This window comes from Quercus robur, chromosome 8 (genome assembly GCF_932294415.1).
Source record: "Quercus robur chromosome 8, dhQueRobu3.1, whole genome shotgun sequence".
NCBI lineage: Eukaryota > Viridiplantae > Streptophyta > Magnoliopsida > Fagales > Fagaceae > Quercus > Quercus robur.
In genome coordinates, this window is record NC_065541.1 from 9,648,582 (window position 1) to 9,669,258 (window position 20,677).

Sequence of the window (20,677 nt, forward strand, 5' to 3'; positions counted from 1 at the left end):
TGAGAGAAGTGGGATATCCAATTCCAACCAACATTGCAGTGCATGTCAAAGACAATGATAAGGTAAGCAGTAGTAGTTGTAAAACTGAGGATTGGAGCTTGAGGCTCGGATAAGCAAGCTTGAGAGAGTAGTTGTTGAGCTAAAAGCAGCAAGAGCTAGTAACAAGTTTGAGTGCAGGCCTGCCAAATAGGAACCGTAGCCGCAAAAAGCAAACCATGAACCAAATGTAAATAAATTGCCAAAGCTTCTATTTTGAAAGTAATGCATTGTGTATCAAAAAAAAAAAAAAAGTAATGCATTGAGTGCCTAAAAATTTTCTTCCTGAACTACCTTATCAAACAGAACAACAGTTAAGTTATTAACATTCTCTAACAATTAGTTTAGACAACCCCGTCTTTAAATGCTTTGTTTCACCGAATTAGTACTGGGACTGTTATATTAGAGCTGAAAAGTGTCAATTTCCTGTGAAGTTTCTTGTGACTTGTTGGTCTTGCCTGAAAATCCAAATATTTCAAAAGTGGCCTATCCTCCTGCCTGATTGCAAAGTTGACATGTTTTTGTAGGATAGACTAAGTATTTGTTTGGATACTGATGATGGCCAAAATGGCCCATTAGCATTAATTTTTGAAATATTTAGCAACAGAGCACTGTTTCGGAAATAATTAGGGAAATACCACTTTTTCTGGTACTCGAGCATGGTGAGCTCGAGTACCATCTTTTCATTGGTCAAACATCTTCTCAAAAAAAAAAACGCCGCTATAGGGCCCGAAAACGTCACTATAGGGTTTAAAAACGCCACTATAGGGCCCCTTGAACCTGTTATGGGGACTTATAAAAAAATTTTGCAGGAAAACGCCGCTATAGGGCCCAAAAACGTCACTATAGGGCTTAAAAACGCCACTATAGGGCCCCTTGAACCTGTTATGGGGACTTATAAAAAAATTGGGCTTAAAAACGCCGCTATAGAGCCCGAAAACGTCATTATAGGGCTTAAAAACGCCACTATAGGGCTCCTTGAATATGGGGCGACAGTGGATTAAAAAAACATGGTACTCGAGCTCACCAAGCTCGAGTACCAGAAAAAGTGGTATTTCCCTAATTATTTCCGAAACAGTGCTCTGTTGCTAAATATTTCAAAAATTAATGCTAATGGGCCATTTTGGCCTACTGATGATAACATGGCATTTTGGCTTTATTTTTTTTTTTTTTTAAGAAGAGCTTTCTGTCTTTTCCAGTGGGTCCCGTGCACTATTCATGGGACCCACAAACTTTTTTTACCAAAACTTTCATTAAAAATTTGTCTCAAATACTATTCACGCATTTAAAAATTATTTTGTTACAGTATTTTCAGTTTTCAACAAAATAAACGGTATCCAAACACACTCTAACAATATAAATCTCATAAGTTCTGTCATAAATTTGCAGGTGGAAGCTTCAGGACTTTGTCCAAAAAACAAAAGTTTTTTGGCCACAAATAACAATACGCTACTAATGATTTGTTGTGAAAATGTTATGGACATTTAATAAATTTAATAGTTCAAACTGACCATATTTTTGGTCTTTAACACCGGTTAACATTCAAGTTTCACATTATATATATATACACACACACAAACACAAGCCTTTTTTCACAAGTGTTGGGCGTACTTAGAGACTTTTATGAAAAAATTTAATTCTTTTTGTTTGAGACTAAAAAAAAAAAGTGTGGGATTTTTTTTGGGTAAATTGCAAAGTATAACCTTAAATTTTTTGGTTATTTAGATTTTAATATTATATCTTGAAATTTAAAAAATTAGATTTTACATCTTAAAGTTTGCCTTTGTTAGCAAAACTAGCTCTTCTGTTAATGGATTCGCCTATGTGACTTTCAAATGACACGCTGACATCTGACGTGTAACAGAGGGTTTGTTTTTGCTAATGGGGGTAAATTTAAAGGTGTAAAATCCAAGTAACTCAAAATTTTAGGGATATATTTTGCAATATACACTTATTTTGATTTATGGCTTTGCCTCTTTGTATGTACTCTAATTTATTGAAAAGCCCTACATGTTATAAAGATATTTTTCCTTCTTCTATTCAATGGCTCACTTTATGGGAAAAATGATAAATTTAAGTTACATTTGATCTTTTTTTTTTTTCTTTTTTCATTTTTATGATGTTAATGTTACATCATTCCTTCTTCTTTTTAAGGAATATTTCGACAAATCAAACTTTAAATTACATTATTTTGTTACACTCTTCGTACTTACAAATATCAAGATGATTGGAGATTAATAAATATTTCATCATTTAAAAAAAATTAATTTCAAGTATTTTTTTAATTTTAAAATTATATGCAAAACATGAGTTTATGGATTATATAATAAATAATATTCAATTATGAGGTGAGATTCAAGTTAGACTCGGGGTGATTTGTTGCAACATTACACAACTTAATAATTTTTTATTTTGACAAACTCATCATAGAATTAACTTTCCTTATACTCTTTATACATGCAAAATTTCAATACTATCAAATATCAGTAATCATCTCATGTTCAAAATTTTAAATTTCAAGTTTTTGGCATTTTAAAAGGAAAGTTGCAAAATCCACTCCTAAAGTATAGGTTGCTTGGATTTTATACCCTGAAATTTGAAAAATTGAATTTTTCACCCTAAAGTTTACCTTTGTTAGCAAAGTAGTCCCACCTACATGGCAAAAAAGTTACACATTAAACGCTAGCGTATTACTTAAGGGCCATGTAGGCAAGTCCATTAACGAAGTGGTTGCTTTTGCTAATTAAAGCAAACTTTAGAATGTAAAATCCAAGCAACTCCAAACTTTAAGAGTGTACTTTACAATTTACATTTTTTTTAATACTCAAACTAATAACTTCATTCTAGCTCAATATGCCTTGATGCAGGGATGTTAAGGGGCTATTGTTTAGTTTAAGAATTGATTAAGGGAAATGAAAGTTGCTTAGAATAAGGAAAAATGTGTGACAAAACCTTCTTAAGATGTTTGCCATTAACAGCCTTCGTGATGCTTGACAAAAGTTGTTACAAACCAATAAGTAGAACTCACCCTTGAAAACCGACTTGTAAGGAAAGGGTGCTCAAGAGCTTATAAACACATGATTAAAGTTTACACTTAATCCATGTGGGATATTAGGATCATAATATACCACCACGCTCTGCAACCGACAAGCACGACAGCTCACTCTAACAACACTAACCTGATGGTAGCCTTTTCTCTTTTTGGTGGCACCACTCACCTATCAGTAATTTTAATCTAGCCTCTAGGTCACCCCCTCCGAAATCCGACTATAAAGCCGCAACTCATTTGATCTTATACGCAATGAGTTACACCCGATTACTTTGAATAGTGGTTGGCTTTGATATCAGATGTTATAAATCCATGGGTAGAACTCACTCTTGAAAACCGACTTGCAAGGGGAGAATGCCCAAGAGTTTATAAACACATGGTTAAGCTTACACTTAATCCATGTGTGACATTAGGATAATAACAAATGTCTAAATCCTATTGGCCAATACTTAAGCAATCATCTAACTAATTAACTAATTAGTTATTAGTTACAAGTGGATTACGATGCAACTACTTGAAATGCCCTGCATCAAGCCTCCAGTTACACATTGGAGTTTATTGAAATTTTGAGACGGCAACAACTGAATATAATCCACTTGAACTTAACACAGTCCTGACCTACTCCGAATCATCGAAATATTAGAGGACCCTCAATAGAGATGGAGGATCCTCTCCTCTTCCTTGATTTGAAAAGTACTCTCCAATTCTTTTCTTCTTCTTCTTTTTTTTTTTTTTTGGTTAAAACTCTCCAATTCTCTTTCTTATTGTTCACTCTATTTTTTGTTAATAAAATCTGTCTCCTTTTTTTTTTTTTTTTCTTTTTTAAAAGCCTAACAATTGTTGGGCATTTTCTATACGTGTCACAAACCTAACAACTACAGATCAACAATACAGTAAAAATTATAACGGTTAAATTGGCATAATTAAATACATATGAATGAAATTAAAATTTGTCAATGTTGGAGGACAAAAGTCATAGTAAAAACTAGTTTGAACAACCCAATTATTTGTCAATTGTCAATCACGTAGACTATAATCGTGACTCGTGACAAGTGAGGCAGCCAAAAACGAAACGTGGGCTATAAACGTGACAAGGAAACATTACCAAAGCTTCCAACGGCTAGGCTAGACTGGGTTTGTAAATTGCAATAGTACCATGAATTCACTAGTTTTAGCCCAAGCCTGAACAATGTGCCTATCGTGGACCAACCTTTGAAAAAAGAATCGGAAGCAAGGGCTCAGCCCAGCTCATTAGCTAACCTTCCTCCACTTTACGGTCCATGACAATTGACAAGGTTTCCTTCGTTTTTCCATTATCTCACGGTCCATGAAATGTTTACGAAATAAGAGATATGGGGTTTTATTTTTATTTGGACAAAAAATTAATTGATGTCTTTTTTTTTTTTTTTTTAAATAATTATAACATGCTGTTAATTTCGCAATTCGAACCCTTTCCTTTCTAGATCTCCAAGCACTTTGTACATAGGGAGGTGTCAATTAATTGATGTCTTAGTTTAATAATAAAACACAATTATCATAAAATGAATGCCATAAATTTAAAATACTATCATATTTAAAAAAAAATAAAAAATAAAAAGGTGTGAACATTGCAACACTTTTTTCCCCTCCAAATTTTATAAAGACTCATCAAGTGCAAGTTTGAATCTTGTCCTAGTCTAATCATTTGAGATGCAGGCGAAGTCAGCAAATGCCACAAGTTAAGTCACCCCTTGAAGTAATTTATTCATTTTTCAAAGAAAGCCCAGTGTTCTTTCACCTTGCAATGATAGAATTAAATCTATGGCATCTATGGCGTTTTTTATACGATTATTTTTCTTTATCATGAAGTCCAAATATCAATTGATTAGTGTAAACGAGATTTCAACTCAAATCCTTTATTCGAAGACAATAAATTATACCAACTAAGCTAACTAGAACATTACGGCACTTCTAAAATTGGCAGGGTAAGAGACTAGGAATTGTAGTTATACTCAATTTAAAAAGAAGACAAGCAAAAGGATCATAGATAGATCAACTGTAATTCTCTTCATTTTATAATTTGTATTAACAACTCCAAATTTTAAATGTATTTAGAGTATATTAATTTTAAATTTAAATGTTATATTAATTAAAAATAAATAAAATTTATTTAAAATGAGTAGCACCCTTATCCACCTTGCAAGCAAAAAAGGACAAGCTCAAGGACCATCACCTAAGAAGAGTGAGGTATAAAGTATAAACCATAAGGCAAATACATAAGGTATAAACCATAGGGTAAATATTAAAATTTTCCTTTTAATTTAATGAATGGCAATTTTATTCACCAAATCTTGAAGTACAACAAACGTGTGCAAACACTTTACAACTAAAGATACAAAAACATAACAATTCACCATTCACATGCCAACAGCTGAGCTGCAAGAAGTAGACATTCACTTAGCTACTATCAAAAACAACCAAAGGAATGTTCCAAAAACTACAGAACACCCTATTTTGAATTGAATTTGTTATGTTTTTATTTTTTACACAAAGACAGATTGTATCTCACATTCTGCAGAATAGCTCCTACAATTTCACCTTCATTTATTATTTCCATTATGCACTTTTGCATTTTGATCAATTCAAAATTCCAAATGTGATGAAGATCTTAATATTGATCTCAGTATCACACACTCCCTGCTGTTTACATGTGACAAGCTGCAACATCTTCCCTTTAAGCTTCATTATTTCCCATTCAAAAGCTTATCATGTCTGCATGTTATTCTTACCTGCCTATTAATCAAACTCATCATGAAGATCTCCAACCAAATCTTGCTAGAGAATGAACATCTAAAACATGGAAAATTCATAGGTACTTTCAAAGTAAGGAGAAATGGTGCTCCCTCCTCTCACATTCATAGTGGACCCCACCATGAATTTAATGAGTAGATCCCACTATGAATGTGAAAGGAATGAGCATCATTCTCTGTGATCCGAAAGTACTTAAAAATTACTTTTAAAACACACATGATTTTTCAGACTCAATTCTAGCTCTGTGGAAAGTATATAAGATGTCATTTGGATAACCCTAACTATGGTCAATCTTTCTCTAGTTGTCAATAAGCTTATTCTTCATTACCAACCATATGATTAGAAAAACATACTTAATGTTAAACGCTACTTTAGGAAACAAAACAAGCTTCCAACAATGAACTCTGGAGATTCAAACAAACTTGAGAGTTGTCGAAAGTGGAGTCTGATGTGTTCATTTTTATTAGAAGGCATTTTAGTATAGGAACATTGCACAAATTGCATATTAAGAGACTGTAAGTGATGTACTCCCATGTGTCAGCAACGATTAAAGGCCTGGTGCGCAAACATTGTGGCACTTTCCATTCTAGAATTGGCATAGTTTTAGAGACTAGGAAGTACAGTTACTCAAACTTATTCCAACACAAGTGGGGGCATAGTCCATTGAGTTCATTGAGTTTTTTTTTTTTTTTTTTTTTTGATGAGTGAGTTCATTGGGTTAACTCAAAGAGGTTTTTGCACATTTTCGGATGGGGATCGGCTTCCCAATCACAAGCTTGGCTAGACAAGGATATAGGCCAGTTTAGTGCTTTGTTTTTTTGCCCAATATTTTTTTTGGGTTAAAGTTAGAGATGTGCTCGTCTCTTTAAAAAAAGAAAATATCCAATGTCCAAATATGGAGAATATGGGGAAGGGTCCAGACACCCATTTAGGCTGAACTTTGTGAAGCCCACTAGTAAATGCTACACTTGTTTATATATTTGATTTTACACATATATATACATTTAAATTATGTTAGAGTATAATTTTATCTTGTATAAAAAAATTTTTAAAAAAATAAAACCTTGATTAGTCACTGTTATTTAATTCGAGGGTTTTTTTTTTTTTTTTTTTTTTTTTTTTTTTTTTCAAAATATGGTATTTTGAGTTGCAACATTTTCAGAAGTGTTTTCATATTGACAACACACACACACACACAATGTTCTTATTCTTGCCAAACAATTTAATGATGTTTTCAAGCAAGGGCGTAACTATGTGCAAGGGTGGGGGCTATGGCCCCCCAAAATTTTGAATTTTTTTTTTTAAATATATAATTATTTTAATATTTTCAAATTTAGTCTACAAAAATAAGATTTGGCCCCCCAAAATATTGGATTTAGTCCAATAATGCTCTTAAAAAAAAAATTGGTCTAATAATTATAGAGACATGACTTTATCTTTCGCAATTATATATTTTTTATTGTAAAATGTGTTATTATATTTGTTAAATATTTGATAAAGTTGGGCACCAAATATGTTTAAATCTATATTTTTTTCAACCTGTTATGTGGCAATTAACAAGTTATTGACTCATTAAAAAAATATTGTTACTAAAACTATACATGAAATGTCTCTTTAGTTGTCACATAATGGGTTTGAGCAAGATAGTTTCAAATACATTTGGAGCCTAACTTATTACTCCAAGTTTTGGATCATTTATGTTTTTGAAAATTTTATTAGTTCAATTGAAAAAAAATTTACTTACTTTGGTATAAAATTTGATAATCTATATCAAAAATGAAACTTTTAAAGAATTTTACTATAAAAATAGTAAATATGAATTTTATTTTATGAAAGATCGCCATCAAACATAATTTTGATTGAAAATAGGGACGGAATTAGGATTCGAAATCGAGGGGGGCAAATATAATTTTCTTGAGAAGGGAAAATAAAATTTTTTGTGGACTTATTTTCTAAAATCTTAAATATATTCCTATTATTTAATATTTTAAAAAAATTGGGGGAGGGGGGGGGGGGGGGGGGGGCACAGCCCCCCTCTACTTGTACATGGTTCCGTCCCTGATTAAAAATAATAGCTTTTTTTTTAGGTGTGTGTATATAATAAAAAAATGTGTGTATATATGTGTGTGGAGAGTTGTCTTGATAAATATATTAGTACTGCAACTTGGTCTTTCAAAGCAAAAATTCTTGACTCCACTCCTATTTTTAAGAACAATTTTTTAAAATTTGTTATAATAACCCATTTAACTAAAAGATGCAATGGTTCTAAAAAATAAATAATAATTAAATCGAAAAGATGAGATTCAACATTTAAGGGCAGGAGAAATGTTGGAAACGACCCACGAAGGTTTGCATTTTTTTTTTTTTTCAAAGATATAATCGGTTTGCTTTTTGTGATATAGTTTTGCGGATAAAACAAGTACACATTTTCTTTCTCAAAAAAAAGTACACATTTTTTAGACATTCTTAGCAAACTAGTTGAATTCGAACTAACTCACTTAACTCGTAATGATCCAAATTCACCTTATTAACGTTCATGCTATTCTGACCTATTTATCATAATTTGACCCATCTATCCTACATAATAAATGATACCTCTCTCCAATATACGATTGAACTTCTTCGAAATCATTTCATTGTCTTAATAATTTCTAAATTGTTGTGCAGTTATGTATTTGGTCCTGATTTATATGCTTTTCTAAATTTTTTAGAAGAATTATTTTTTTAATACAAAACACTAATAATACGTTTGAAACTCTGTTTATATAATTGGCATATATATATAAACAGAGTATCTTATTTCAATTCAATGAGATAAGAATCTCTCTCAAAGTTTTCACCCAAATTTTATCAAGCAGTGGGTGGGGAAAGGGGGATGGAGAGAAGGAGAGGGGAGGGGAGGATACTAGTTACCGATTATCTTTATTTGAATATTTGAAAGATTAAGTAGGGAAAAGAAGAATAGATATTCATATAAACTAATTAGATGTTTTAAATTAAGTGGGAAGAGAAGAGTGGGAGGGAAATAATCATATAAATTGACAAATATACCCCTACTTTGCTAATTTTAAAGAAATAAATATAAATTAAAATCATAAAGGAAAAAATTGAAAATTTATTTATTTTTATTATAACTGGAACCCCCCTCCTCCCACTTTAAATAACACCAAAATAAGGTTCATTAAAATCTCATCCTCATTTCCACCTCTTTTTCCCTCTCCTCTCCCTCTATTCAAACACATTGAAAGGAAAACATTGTAATAGTCTGGAGGATTTGATTGTATTAATATGTGTAGTGCGTGTGCGCGTGTGTGTTGACTTCCAAATCTAGTGTTTGCTTGGTAGATTTGAAATATATAAACAATTATGAAGACTCGTAATTATAATTTGACTAACTTATTTAGGATATATCGTAGATACAATTTCCACTTTTTGTTATTTTTAGTAGTTGTGACCAATAATTTCCAAATCAAAGTTACCAAATGATTAGAGGCGTGTAACTTTTTTTAAGTGGAGGAAATTATAATACACCGCATTGAATTTATTGGTATTAAATTGGATATGAGTGTGGATTAAACAAACATTTGTTGAGACTTGAGACCAACATTGAGCATGTATGAGGTCAATTTGGATTATTTAAATAATTCTAGTCTAGTCTGATTAGAGTATAGTCACATAACACGAATGTGATTTACTGATTTTACACTTTCTTGGATTTGTGACAAACACGAAAGTAATAACATGGAAGTGGCCATTAACAAAGAAAAAAACAAGTCACTTTTGTGTCGTGTTAATCGAATTGAAAGTTGTATATAGTCATATGCCCTTTAACACAATTGGGCAACACAAATTATTACCCTTGATATTACATAAAGTTGTATAGTCATATACCCTTTTAATTCAATCTGGCAATACAAGTTCCTACACTTGGTAGCAAATGCAAATTACAATCCTTAATAATACATATGTACCGTGTATAGTCAAATAGCTTTCAACAAAATCCGCAAAAACAAATTGTCCCCCTTGTAATCATTACATATGAACCAGGGTTTTCTTCCCCTGATTTCAATAATTAAAAATAGGTGGAAAATTGTGATCCAATAGTTATATTTCATTGTATTCACAGTACAACCCACCAATGAGAGTTGTTCCCCTAGTGTGCATGATCCAATAGATCAAATATTGTGATTCAGATTCTATATTTTAGTTATTTTCCGAATTTTAATTCAAAAACTCTATTTTTTCTTGCTTTTCCACACCTTTTTTCTTGTTTCCACGAAGGCGGCTCAATACATTCGTGAACTTATTAAATACAATTCCAAAAATATTTAAAAAAAAAAAAAAAAATCTTTATTTGGTTTTATGCTGGCTTGATTATCCAGTGGCTCCCCACCTGAATAGTGTCAGGTGGCCAATGACTTCCCCTCGAATCCTTGATGAAAGGATAATGCTATCCAAGTCAAAGGCCCGTGGAGAGAGAGAAGTAATCTCCATGATATGAAGCATTACAATGGATTCGCTACAAAGCCATTAAAACACAACCACCAATAAAGATTAACTACTCAGTTTTTGTTTAATTAGATACCTAATAACTATTCCTTTCACCATTAAGCATTGCCTGAATACAACAACGTCAAACAGACCCCACATAAGACATATTTTGAGAATTTTAGAAAAAAAAAAAAAAAAAGACATATTTTGAGAAGCAAAAAAAAAAAATGAAAGGAAAAAGAATGTGCATATTTCCTTCCAGGAACTCTCCTTGAACCATCATATTTATAATTTCTAGCCAGCAGCCAAAGCAGTAAAGAAGGAAGAAAAAAGAATAACAAACAAAAAGAATCTCCATGGGCGAGTAACACACTCAGCAAAGTACAAGAAAGGAAAATGCCATGAAAGTCCATCTGGGTCTTCTTCCTATTGCTATTAGTCCAAGTTCAAGTTCTAAGTTCAAAATTGTGCAACAGCAAGAGGGAAGTGAAGTGATAGGTGAACTCACACCACACCCTCAATTCGTTGAACTCAAGCAAACACACATGGCTTCACATTAGAGGGCCACAACAACCACCCAGTTAAAACAAAAATAAACCCAAAAAACCGAACTTATATTTGGTATGAAACATGTCAAAAATTAAGATTAATGTTCCTCGCGTTAAAATTACTGGCACCTAAATCAAATTTCATCTATTCATAAATCTTGTCTTAAGAGCAAAGAATAATACATAAATTCAAATCCTATATATCTATAAAATAAATGATATTACAAATTAAATGGATGTTTATTTTCTCAAACAATTAACACAAAATTTTATCACTTCCCATTTGAATTCTCTTTACATTTCCATTAAAAAAAGAAGAAGATAATATGGGTTTCATTGTTAACGATCTCACATTATATGATCACTCTAGATCTAAACCAACCATCCCAATATTGAAGCAAATAAAACATACCCAAAATATAAGGAAAAAACAAAACAAAAATAAAATAGCAGATATAAATAGAAATTTTAACTAAGTTTTAGCACCACGTAGACTACCTATTTTTACCCAAAAAATACATAATCAAACAAACCCAAAGTGAGCATAACCGTTATCCTAAAATTTAAGATCATCAATTTATAATAATCTTTATCTCATAAATTTCTTCTTTTTTTTTTTTTTTTTTTTTTTGATTTAATAAAAAAAAGAAAGAGATACAACAAAATTAAAAAAAGAAAAAAGAAAAATCATTGATCATCATAATTATAATCATAATAATCATGGAGAATAAATTAGAGACACAAAGCGGTGGTGCAGTTGAGATCATCACCAACAAAGTCAACGTCGTGATCCAAATCCAACGGCGGCAGATTGAGATCGAAAGGCAGCGGAGTTTTCCGGCACAACAAATTAGAATAAGACGACGACGCGATATCATTGTCGTCGTTGTCGTTGCCGTTGTTGCCGTTGATGTTGTTGTTGTAGTTGTTGTTGTTGTTGCCGTCGATCACCGAAGACGACGAGTCGCAGTCGCTGTGGCAATCTTCCGGAACGACAGGAGGAGTCCTCGGATGGTGCCGTTTCCGGCGATCCATAACTGTTTCCATGGGCCGCGGCGCCTTTTGCGGAGTCGGCCTGGGCCCGCTAAACGACTCCACCGTACTGCTCATACCGCTACACGTCGGCCTCTGCGGATCAATCACCATCCTCTGATGCTGCTCATCATTTCCATCATCGTTGTCGTAAAACCGATGATGATCTAAAAACGGCGGACCACCGTAGTTGGCGGTGCGGTTAAGGTGTTGCTGTTGCTGTTGTTGTTGTTGGTGATGAATATTAGGGGAGGAGGAGGAGGAGAGAGGGAAATTAGTCTTGGCCTTAGGGCCGCGGAGTCTACGAGCCGCGGCGTCGTAGGCTCGAGCGGCGTCTTCGGCTGAATCGAAAGTGCCGAGCCAGACTCTCGTTTTTTTCCACGGGTCTCTGATCTCGGCAGCGAATCTTCCCCACGGTCTCTTCCTTACTCCTCTATATCTCTGTTCTTTCTCGGCCGTGGGTACCGCCGCCGCCACCGCCGGTACCGGTGTTTTATTAGCCGCGGTTCCTCTCCCCCTCTTCATAGTTTATAAAAAACCAAAAAAAAAAAAAAAAAAAACACAAAGAAACAAAGAAAGAAACAAAGTGTGTGTTTGAGAAATGAAATGAGTTGATGGAGAGAGAAGGTGAGGGATATGGTGGGAGAGAAAGAACTGGATGTGGAGATGGGATGGGATGGATGGATGGCACAAACACAAGGAGCACCTTCTCTTCTCTTCTACTCACAAAATAAAATAAAATATTAATATTAATAAAAAAAAATTTTGGTTTTTTTTTTTTTTTTTTTTTTGGGGGGTGTGTGTGGGTTTCTCTGGCTGGTAATGGCTTTTTTTTTTTTTTTTTTCCTTCCTTTTGCTTTCTCGATTTCCCTACCTTCTCTCGCCCCCACAACCGACCCGGACTCAATTGCTTGCTGCTGCTTTATCTATATACTAGTATTTTTTTTAATCATTTTTTTATTAACTTTAAAAAATAAAAAAATATGGGATGAGTGAAATGACCGGAGGGTCCTTGTTGCCATATTTAAGATTGTCCACTACTATTCAATTTTTTTTGCTGAGAAATGCTTCTTGCTTTTTAGGTCACGTCCCTTTCATTCTTTTGTGGGGGTGTACGTGGCCATGTATAGGGTTCTGGGTGAAACAAAGTTTTTATTTTTTGAGAGAAAATATCACTAAGCCAAAAAGCTTTGGGGTATAGATTTTTTTCTCCATAACGAATCACATGTACCAATGTGAGTTTAAGATCACGTCAAAAAAAAAAAAAAAAAAAATGTGAGTTTAAGATCAATACGTAATAAAAATAATAAAAAAATGGTATTAAACTATTAATAGTGTATATCCATGTGACATCGTAATAAAATATAAATATTATAAATTAAAATTAAATGTGTAGTTGTGTCTTGTGTCATTGAATATATTGATAGATGTGAAAATTAAAAATTTTAATCTTAAAATGGAGAAGATTGTGTGTTTTCTGCGAGTGATTTTATTTCAATTAAAACTTGTCATCATGATATATTGTTAAAAATTTTGTGTCTTTAATATTTTTTGTGTACATATTGTTAAAAATTGTATCTTTAATATTTTTTGTGCTGTGAAAATATGATTTTGGGTTTTGATTTGGTGATGTAATAATAGGCGGTTGAGATGTGCATATTATTGCCTTATTGGCTTAGTCTTATATGGAAAACTATTGGATTTGGATAGATATTTTTATCATATATAAGATTTTTTTTTTTTTTTTTTTAATTTCAAGGATGTTGGCCAGGCCAAACTTGACATGGAACTCACTCGATTAAATTAATTATGCACGTTTTCTTTTCACCTTATGGGGGGAAAAATTATTGTTTGGTTTTTTGTTTTTCGCCTTCTTTTGATAATTATCTACATTACTCAACAACTCATTTTGCTAATTCTTTTGAGAATTAATGGGATAAAAAAACCTTTTATCTGGCGCCAATTTATACATAAGAATATTTAATTAATCAAATAATGAAAGAAAGCAAGCAAAGGCTAAATATAAAAGAATCCAATTCGTTTTAATTCAACTCATGATTAGCTCATCCAAAGGACCTAGACTCGCTAAATAAAACCATCTTGAGGATAAATAAACTTTCACTCTTTTCTCCCCCTCCTAACCATTTTTCTCTAGCCAAAAAATAAATTCTCTTTTTTTTTTTATTTTATTAAAAATAAACTTTTACTCTGTCTTGCTTTTAGAGTGAAGTTACACATTACTCCATATTATAGGGCTTAGTTACATTTGCATTTGTTGATATTAAAATGTATTTAAAGGGTATTTATTCAAGATGTAAGATGAAGCGACAAATTATGTTCAACAAGTAATACGTAACATTTTACTTTTATTTATAACTTTTATATATATATAATAAAAAGGTTAAAGCGTGTATGGGTTTTAAGATAAGATTTCACCTAAGCTTGAGTTTGTTTGATAAAAATATAACAAATCGATATTGAATAATAAATCAAGATCAAGTTGAGGAAGTCATTGTTTGGATAGAAGAATGCACATCTTTTCTCTTTCTAATTATACAACATGATATTAAATAAATAAAATTCATTATCGATTCATAAAAAAAATAAAAAATAAATAAAAAATAAAAAAAAAGTTGATAAAAAATATTGATCAAGATTAATCAAATCACTCACATTTTAATTTGAACTTAAAGTCCAAGCTACTTGAGGTTATCAAGTTTACCAGCCTGTTTGACTACAACCAGATAAGTTAGATATTTTGAATTATTCTGAGAAACTTCTATTAATAATGAGTTGCACGCATGACCTCCTAATAAAATAGAAAAAGATGGCACCTAATTTGCCTAAAATGCTGTTGGCATGAATAGTTTGGAATGGATGATAATATGATATAAATATAAAATATCCTTCTTCAAGTGTGGCAAGGAAATACAAAGTTTGGGTTGCAATATTTTATGGAGAGCTCTTTCTTTCTTTCTTTGTCTCACTTAGATCTACTGCAAAGAAATTATTGAGGTTGCATTTGGAATATGATAAAAAGTTAGCTTATTTTTGCTCTTAAAGTAGGTTTCACTGTACTGTTAAGTGGATCTTATTGTTCCAAAAGTCAACTTTTAGCGTTTTTTTTAAACATACTTTTAATAAAAAGTTTTTAGTTTCTGTAAAATAAATGGTTCTCAAACAAATCCTGAGTGATCCTTTTCACTCCCTTAAGAAAAATCCCAAATCTTCTCACCAACAAAAAGATATTAAGAGAATTTTTCTACTAGAGTCTAGCAAATTTGTAATACCTTCTCTATCAATACCTTCAATAATTATGTTTGCTTTTGCTATACATTGAAAACTAATACCTCCGTAAATAATATTCATAGCTTTATGTTTTTGTGTTATTGTTTGATTCTTTACATCAAAAAGAATTTATATTCTAATTCTCTTTCCAGATAAAAGAATAAAAAAAAAATAAAAATCCAGAACTTAAATTACGGAGGCGACACTTGAAATCTTTTAGTTTATGACATATTCTTCTAGTCTATTAAACTTACGACACCGAGTGTCTTGCAGAATTAAGAAACTATGGTATAGAAAGTTAGTAGAGTTACTTGCAAGTTACATCAATAATGATCCTGATGAATACGGTATACTCAGTAGATGATACTTTTAGAATATTAAAGCCACGCTATTTACGATAAGTCAATTGACCAAAGTGAAATAATTCAAAAAGGAAAAGTTGATGCCTTAAGCAAAGCATTTGTGTGCTCTCTAGTCCCACGTACATGACCACTTGCGAAGTTAGCCAAATCCATTGCGAATTCCATAAAACCACTCTAGAGAAATAATAATACAAATATTGAGGGCAAAATTTCAACCTTTCCCGTTAAGGAAAGAAAAAAGAGTCCATTTTTCCTTACGGTTTATACTATTTATTTATTTATTTTTATTTTTTATTCAAATATAAATTCTACTTTTAACTTAATGTAAGTGTATATGTGTATGAAATTTCTCTTTAGAAACTTGAATCTCGGTTCTTACCCCTCCCTCCACGCCACAACCATTTACACTTAAAAAGTGATCATCATGCTAAGGGTACGCAATAATTTTACTTAATTTTTATTTCTAGACGAATCACTAAATTTTTGTTTTGGCCAAAAAAAGAAATCGATAATTGGCAATTTGGCTACTAGAGTTTTTAAATCACTTTATGATCTACAATTTTTATTTTCAAGTTGTTAACGTACCAAACTGTATATATTTTTACATTAATTTACATTTTTACATGATCAAATAGAACAGTTAGCTCCTTCTAGTTTGATCATCCATAATCAATAACCAAATTATACTTTATGCAACAATTTTCCTGGGATCTGATGGAGTGGAGACGCTGTGGGAGGGACTTTATGCAACAATTTTAAAACATAATCAATGGTTGATATTCTTATTTACATTTTATTTATAAGCCTTAAAAAGTCATTGCCGCTATGACCAACTATCCATAAATAATTTAAAAAACTCGATAATGATATTCCTACTTCTTAGACCCCTTAAATTATTTTGTAACTTATTGAAAATTTTATTAAAGGAGGAGAAAAAAGAAAAAGAGTGGGAGACCGAAGGATTTTAAGTACTTTTACTATTGACCCTTGAAAGAGCCAACAAAAATAAAATTAAAAAAACATCATAATGAATAATGTACCACCAACTTACTTTTTATTTTATTTTTCTTCACATCTCGTTGAAAAAGGAACTTATTGCCCACCATTTACAATCATTTATTCAAAATAGTCTTGAGCTACCTGATCGTGAATTTTGAATGGATCAAGTGTAAGTAGTCCCAGCCATAGATTATATAGATCCAATAACAATTATCATTTGTTTTCTCAATTCATGAATTGCAATTCACTGGACCCATTCTTTTACTGAAAAGAATTTATTTGTAATGATTTTGCGAACCCAAAAATCTAAAGATTTTCACCTACTTCGTTAGATGGGCACTAAAGACTAAAGTTTGGCTTCAAGCACAATACCAACCCTTACCCTTTAGACCAAAGCTAATGTTTGATGTTCCATAGCTACGTTGTTTATTGTGAAAATCAAGTATATCTAAATGAATTAAAGCTCAAGGTTTTGTCGCCTCTATCATATCATTCACAAACCCAGAAGCAATTTGGGTTGTTGACTTGTTCCCATTAACAATTTTACCTTATACAAAAGCGATTAACTTTGAATGAATAATTACTTAAAAATACAAAAATAGATTTTTTAGCATAAAATTAAAATTGGGCAAAGGCAAACACTAATTAAAAGATGAGCAACTATTATATAATCCTGAATTGGAACCCTTCAATCCAACAAAAGGTCTCAAAGCTTCTTTTCTTTTTCTTTTTTTTGCTGAAGAAAATATCTCATAGCCTTTATTGAATTTAATAAAAATCTTCAAGTTCAGAAGACCAAAATATATATTGTTCATGCTTATTCATAAATCAACAGCTTGTGTCCACAAGCATGGTACATAAAGTAGAATTTCTCATTCTCTTGATCTACTAGATTGATCATTTTGACAACAATAGCTAGCTAATGTCAAAAAAAGCAGGCATGTGATTGCCAAGAAGTTCTTTGTTTATATGTATACACAACTATTGCTTGCGAAAATTGGGTGAACTTGACATAGTATAAGTTGAGATATCGGCCAAAGAATTGAATATGCTTTCAAATAACAAATTTTTTAATGAACGAACAATTTATTAATCTGCTAGCTAGAGAGGAGAGATTTTTTTATTTTTTATTTAAAAAAAGGTTCACTCTCACCCAAAAACATTTTTCTTTTCCTTACTTTCCTGGTTCTAAGTTCTAACTATTGATTTTCTAGGCAGACTTTGACAATAATTTTCAGCAAACCCATGATTTTTTGGTGCTAACTAAAGAACGAAATGTATTACAGCTGTAAGATGCTTAAATAGAAGCTAATTGAACATCGGAGATGAAAGGTAAGGCAGTGTTTTATCGCTTGCTTTAGGGTTGTACCATTCTGGAAGAAAAGCAATCGGTATGGACTGACTTATAATCAGATTGGGACACAAAATGATTCTTGTTAGAAATACTGGAAGATTGTATTGTATTTCTTAATGAGAGAATATACATCAGAGCCTTATATAGGAGGCGTAAGTGTGCGGTACAAGTAAAGTGTAGTACAAGTACAAGTGTGCTATACAAGAAAGGTAATTGGGCCTAAAGCCCATAATATAATATAATATACATTAACAGCCCCCCTCAAACTCAAGGTGGATGTGAGACCAACTTGAGGTTGTCAACTAAATCACGAGTGCGTCTTTTAGGAAGTGACTTGGTGAAGATATCTGCAAGTTGATCTTTGGAGGAGACGGAGAAGAGCTTAAGAGCACCATGGACAAGATGATAACGGATAAAATGACAATCAATCTCGATGTGTTTAGTCCGTTCATGAAAGACATCATTGTGAGCAATATGAATGGCACTCTGGTTGTCACAATAAAGGGGAGTAGCAGAGGAGGTGGACACACCCAAATCCTTAAGAAGCCAGCGTAGCCAAAGGAGCTCAGATGTGGTATCAGCAAGGGCACGATATTCTGCTTCAGTACTAGAGCGGGCCACAAAAGTTTGTTTCTTACTTCGCCAAGAAATCAAAGAAGAACCAAGGAGAAAGCAATAACCTGTAGTGGACCTGCGATCAGTGGGATCCCCTGCCCAATCAGCATCAGAAAATGCACGAAGTACAAGAGGAGACTGAGCTGAGTAGAAAAGGCCATGGAAGAGAGTGCCCTTCAGATATCGAAGAATGCGCAGAACAGCAGCATAGTGAGTAGATCGTGGAGCAGACAGATACTGGCTCACCTGATGAACAGCATAGGAGATGTCTGGACGAGTAACTGTGAGATAAACTAGGCTGCCAACCAATCGTCTGTAAAGAGAAGGATTAGACAATGGTTTCCCCCCCGAGGGTGTCAAATGCGCATTAAGTTCAACCGGAGTGTCAACAGTCTTGCTGTCAGTGAGTCCAGCTCGAGATAAAAGGTCAGAAGCATACTTGGCTTGAGTAATATAAAGACCATCTGTGGAATGAGTAATTTCAAGACCCAAGAAATAACTGAGATGTCCAAGATCTTTCATCTCAAATTGCTGACTGAGAAAATCCTTGAGTTCTTGAATGCCACTGAGGTCATCACCAGTTATGATCATATCATCCACATATAGAAGAAGCAAAATGGTGCCTTTATCAGTACGACGAAGAAATAAGGCAGAATCATACGGACTGGCAGTGTAACCCAAGCGAAAGATAGTGGAGCTGAACTTGGCAAACCAAGCTCGTGGAGCTTGTTTAAGACCATAAAGTGCACGTCGAAGATGACAAACCTTGTTTGAGTCAACAGAGAGACCAGGAGGAGGTTGCATATAGACTGCTTCACTCAAATCCCCATTAAGGAAAGCATTTTTAACATCCATCTGAAAAAGATCCCATTTACTAGCAGCAGCAACAGCTAAGAGGGCACGAACAGATGAGATACGAGCAACTGGAGCAAAAGTCTCTTCATAATCAATCCCATACTCCTGTGTAAAACCTTTTGCAACAAGCCGAGCCTTGTAGCGCTCAATGGACCCATCAGAGCGAGTCTTGATCTTATAGATCCACTTACAACCAACCACAGACTGTCCAGGAGGAAGAGTGACCAGATCCCAGGTATGGTTTTTGGTTAATGCATCAAGTTCCTCTTTCATTGCAATCTGCCATAAAGGGTCAGTGGAGGCCTCACGATAGGTTTGAGGCTCGTGAAGTGTAGCAAGGGCAGTGTAACAATGATAGTCAAGTAAATGTGTAGGAACGGATCTTACCCGGGTTGAGTGGCGATGTGGAATGTCTTGTGGAGGATCTTCAGGCGGAGCAGGAGCAGGGGACCCAGGCTCAAGGTGGGGTAGCTCGTCATCAACCTGTTCATCTTCAACCTGTCTAGGAGAAGCATCAAAAATATCTGGAGAGAAGTCCAAAGAAGGATCAAAAGTATTTGTAGAAGGAACAAGAGACTCGTCTGGAATACAATACAATCTTCCAGTATTTCTAACATGGTATCAGAGCCTTATATAGGAGGCGTAAGTGTGCGGTACAAGTAAAGTGTAGTACAAGTACAAGTGTGCTATACAAGAAAGGTAATTGGGCCTAAAGCCCATAATATAATATAATATACATTAACAATTCTAAAACGGAAAAAGAATGACTATTCTGGAAGAAAAGCAATTGGCAGGGACTGAATTATAATTAGATTGGGACACAAAATGATTCTAAAAAGAAAAAAGAAGAGGAGGTTCGGACATAAGATAATCACATTTAAATAGATTTGACTTATTTCTAGTATTTAGTTATACTTTAAGCGAGACAGTCACAAAAACTTGTATTCAAAATAATTACGTGTCAATCTTGTATCTCATTATATTATAAATAAGACAGACGTAACTCGTATTCAAAATGATAACGTGTCAATCTTGAATCTCGTTATACTATAAACAACACATATATATCATGTATCCAAAATGAATACATGTCAATCTTGTATCACTTTTTATTATAAACAATACGGAAGTAACACATATCCAAAATAAGCATATGTCAATCTTGTATCTTATTACACTATAAACAACATGGACATAACATGTATTCAAAATGAATACATGTCAATCTTGTATCACATTATATTACAGACAATACGGA

The 20,677-nt window shown here is 33.0% G+C and overlaps 1 protein-coding gene across 1 annotated transcript; it reads right to left on the reverse strand.

The window, feature by feature from the left end:
* Positions 1-11,465: 11,465 nt before the first annotated feature.
* LOC126694508 (ethylene-responsive transcription factor 3-like) lies at positions 11,466-12,820 on the reverse strand. The gene has a single exon (XM_050390831.1). The coding sequence runs from the start codon at positions 12,469-12,471 to the stop codon at positions 11,647-11,649; it is 825 nt and encodes a 274-aa protein (XP_050246788.1). The 5' UTR covers positions 12,472-12,820; the 3' UTR covers positions 11,466-11,646.
* Between the last annotated feature and the right edge of the window lie 7,857 nt (positions 12,821-20,677).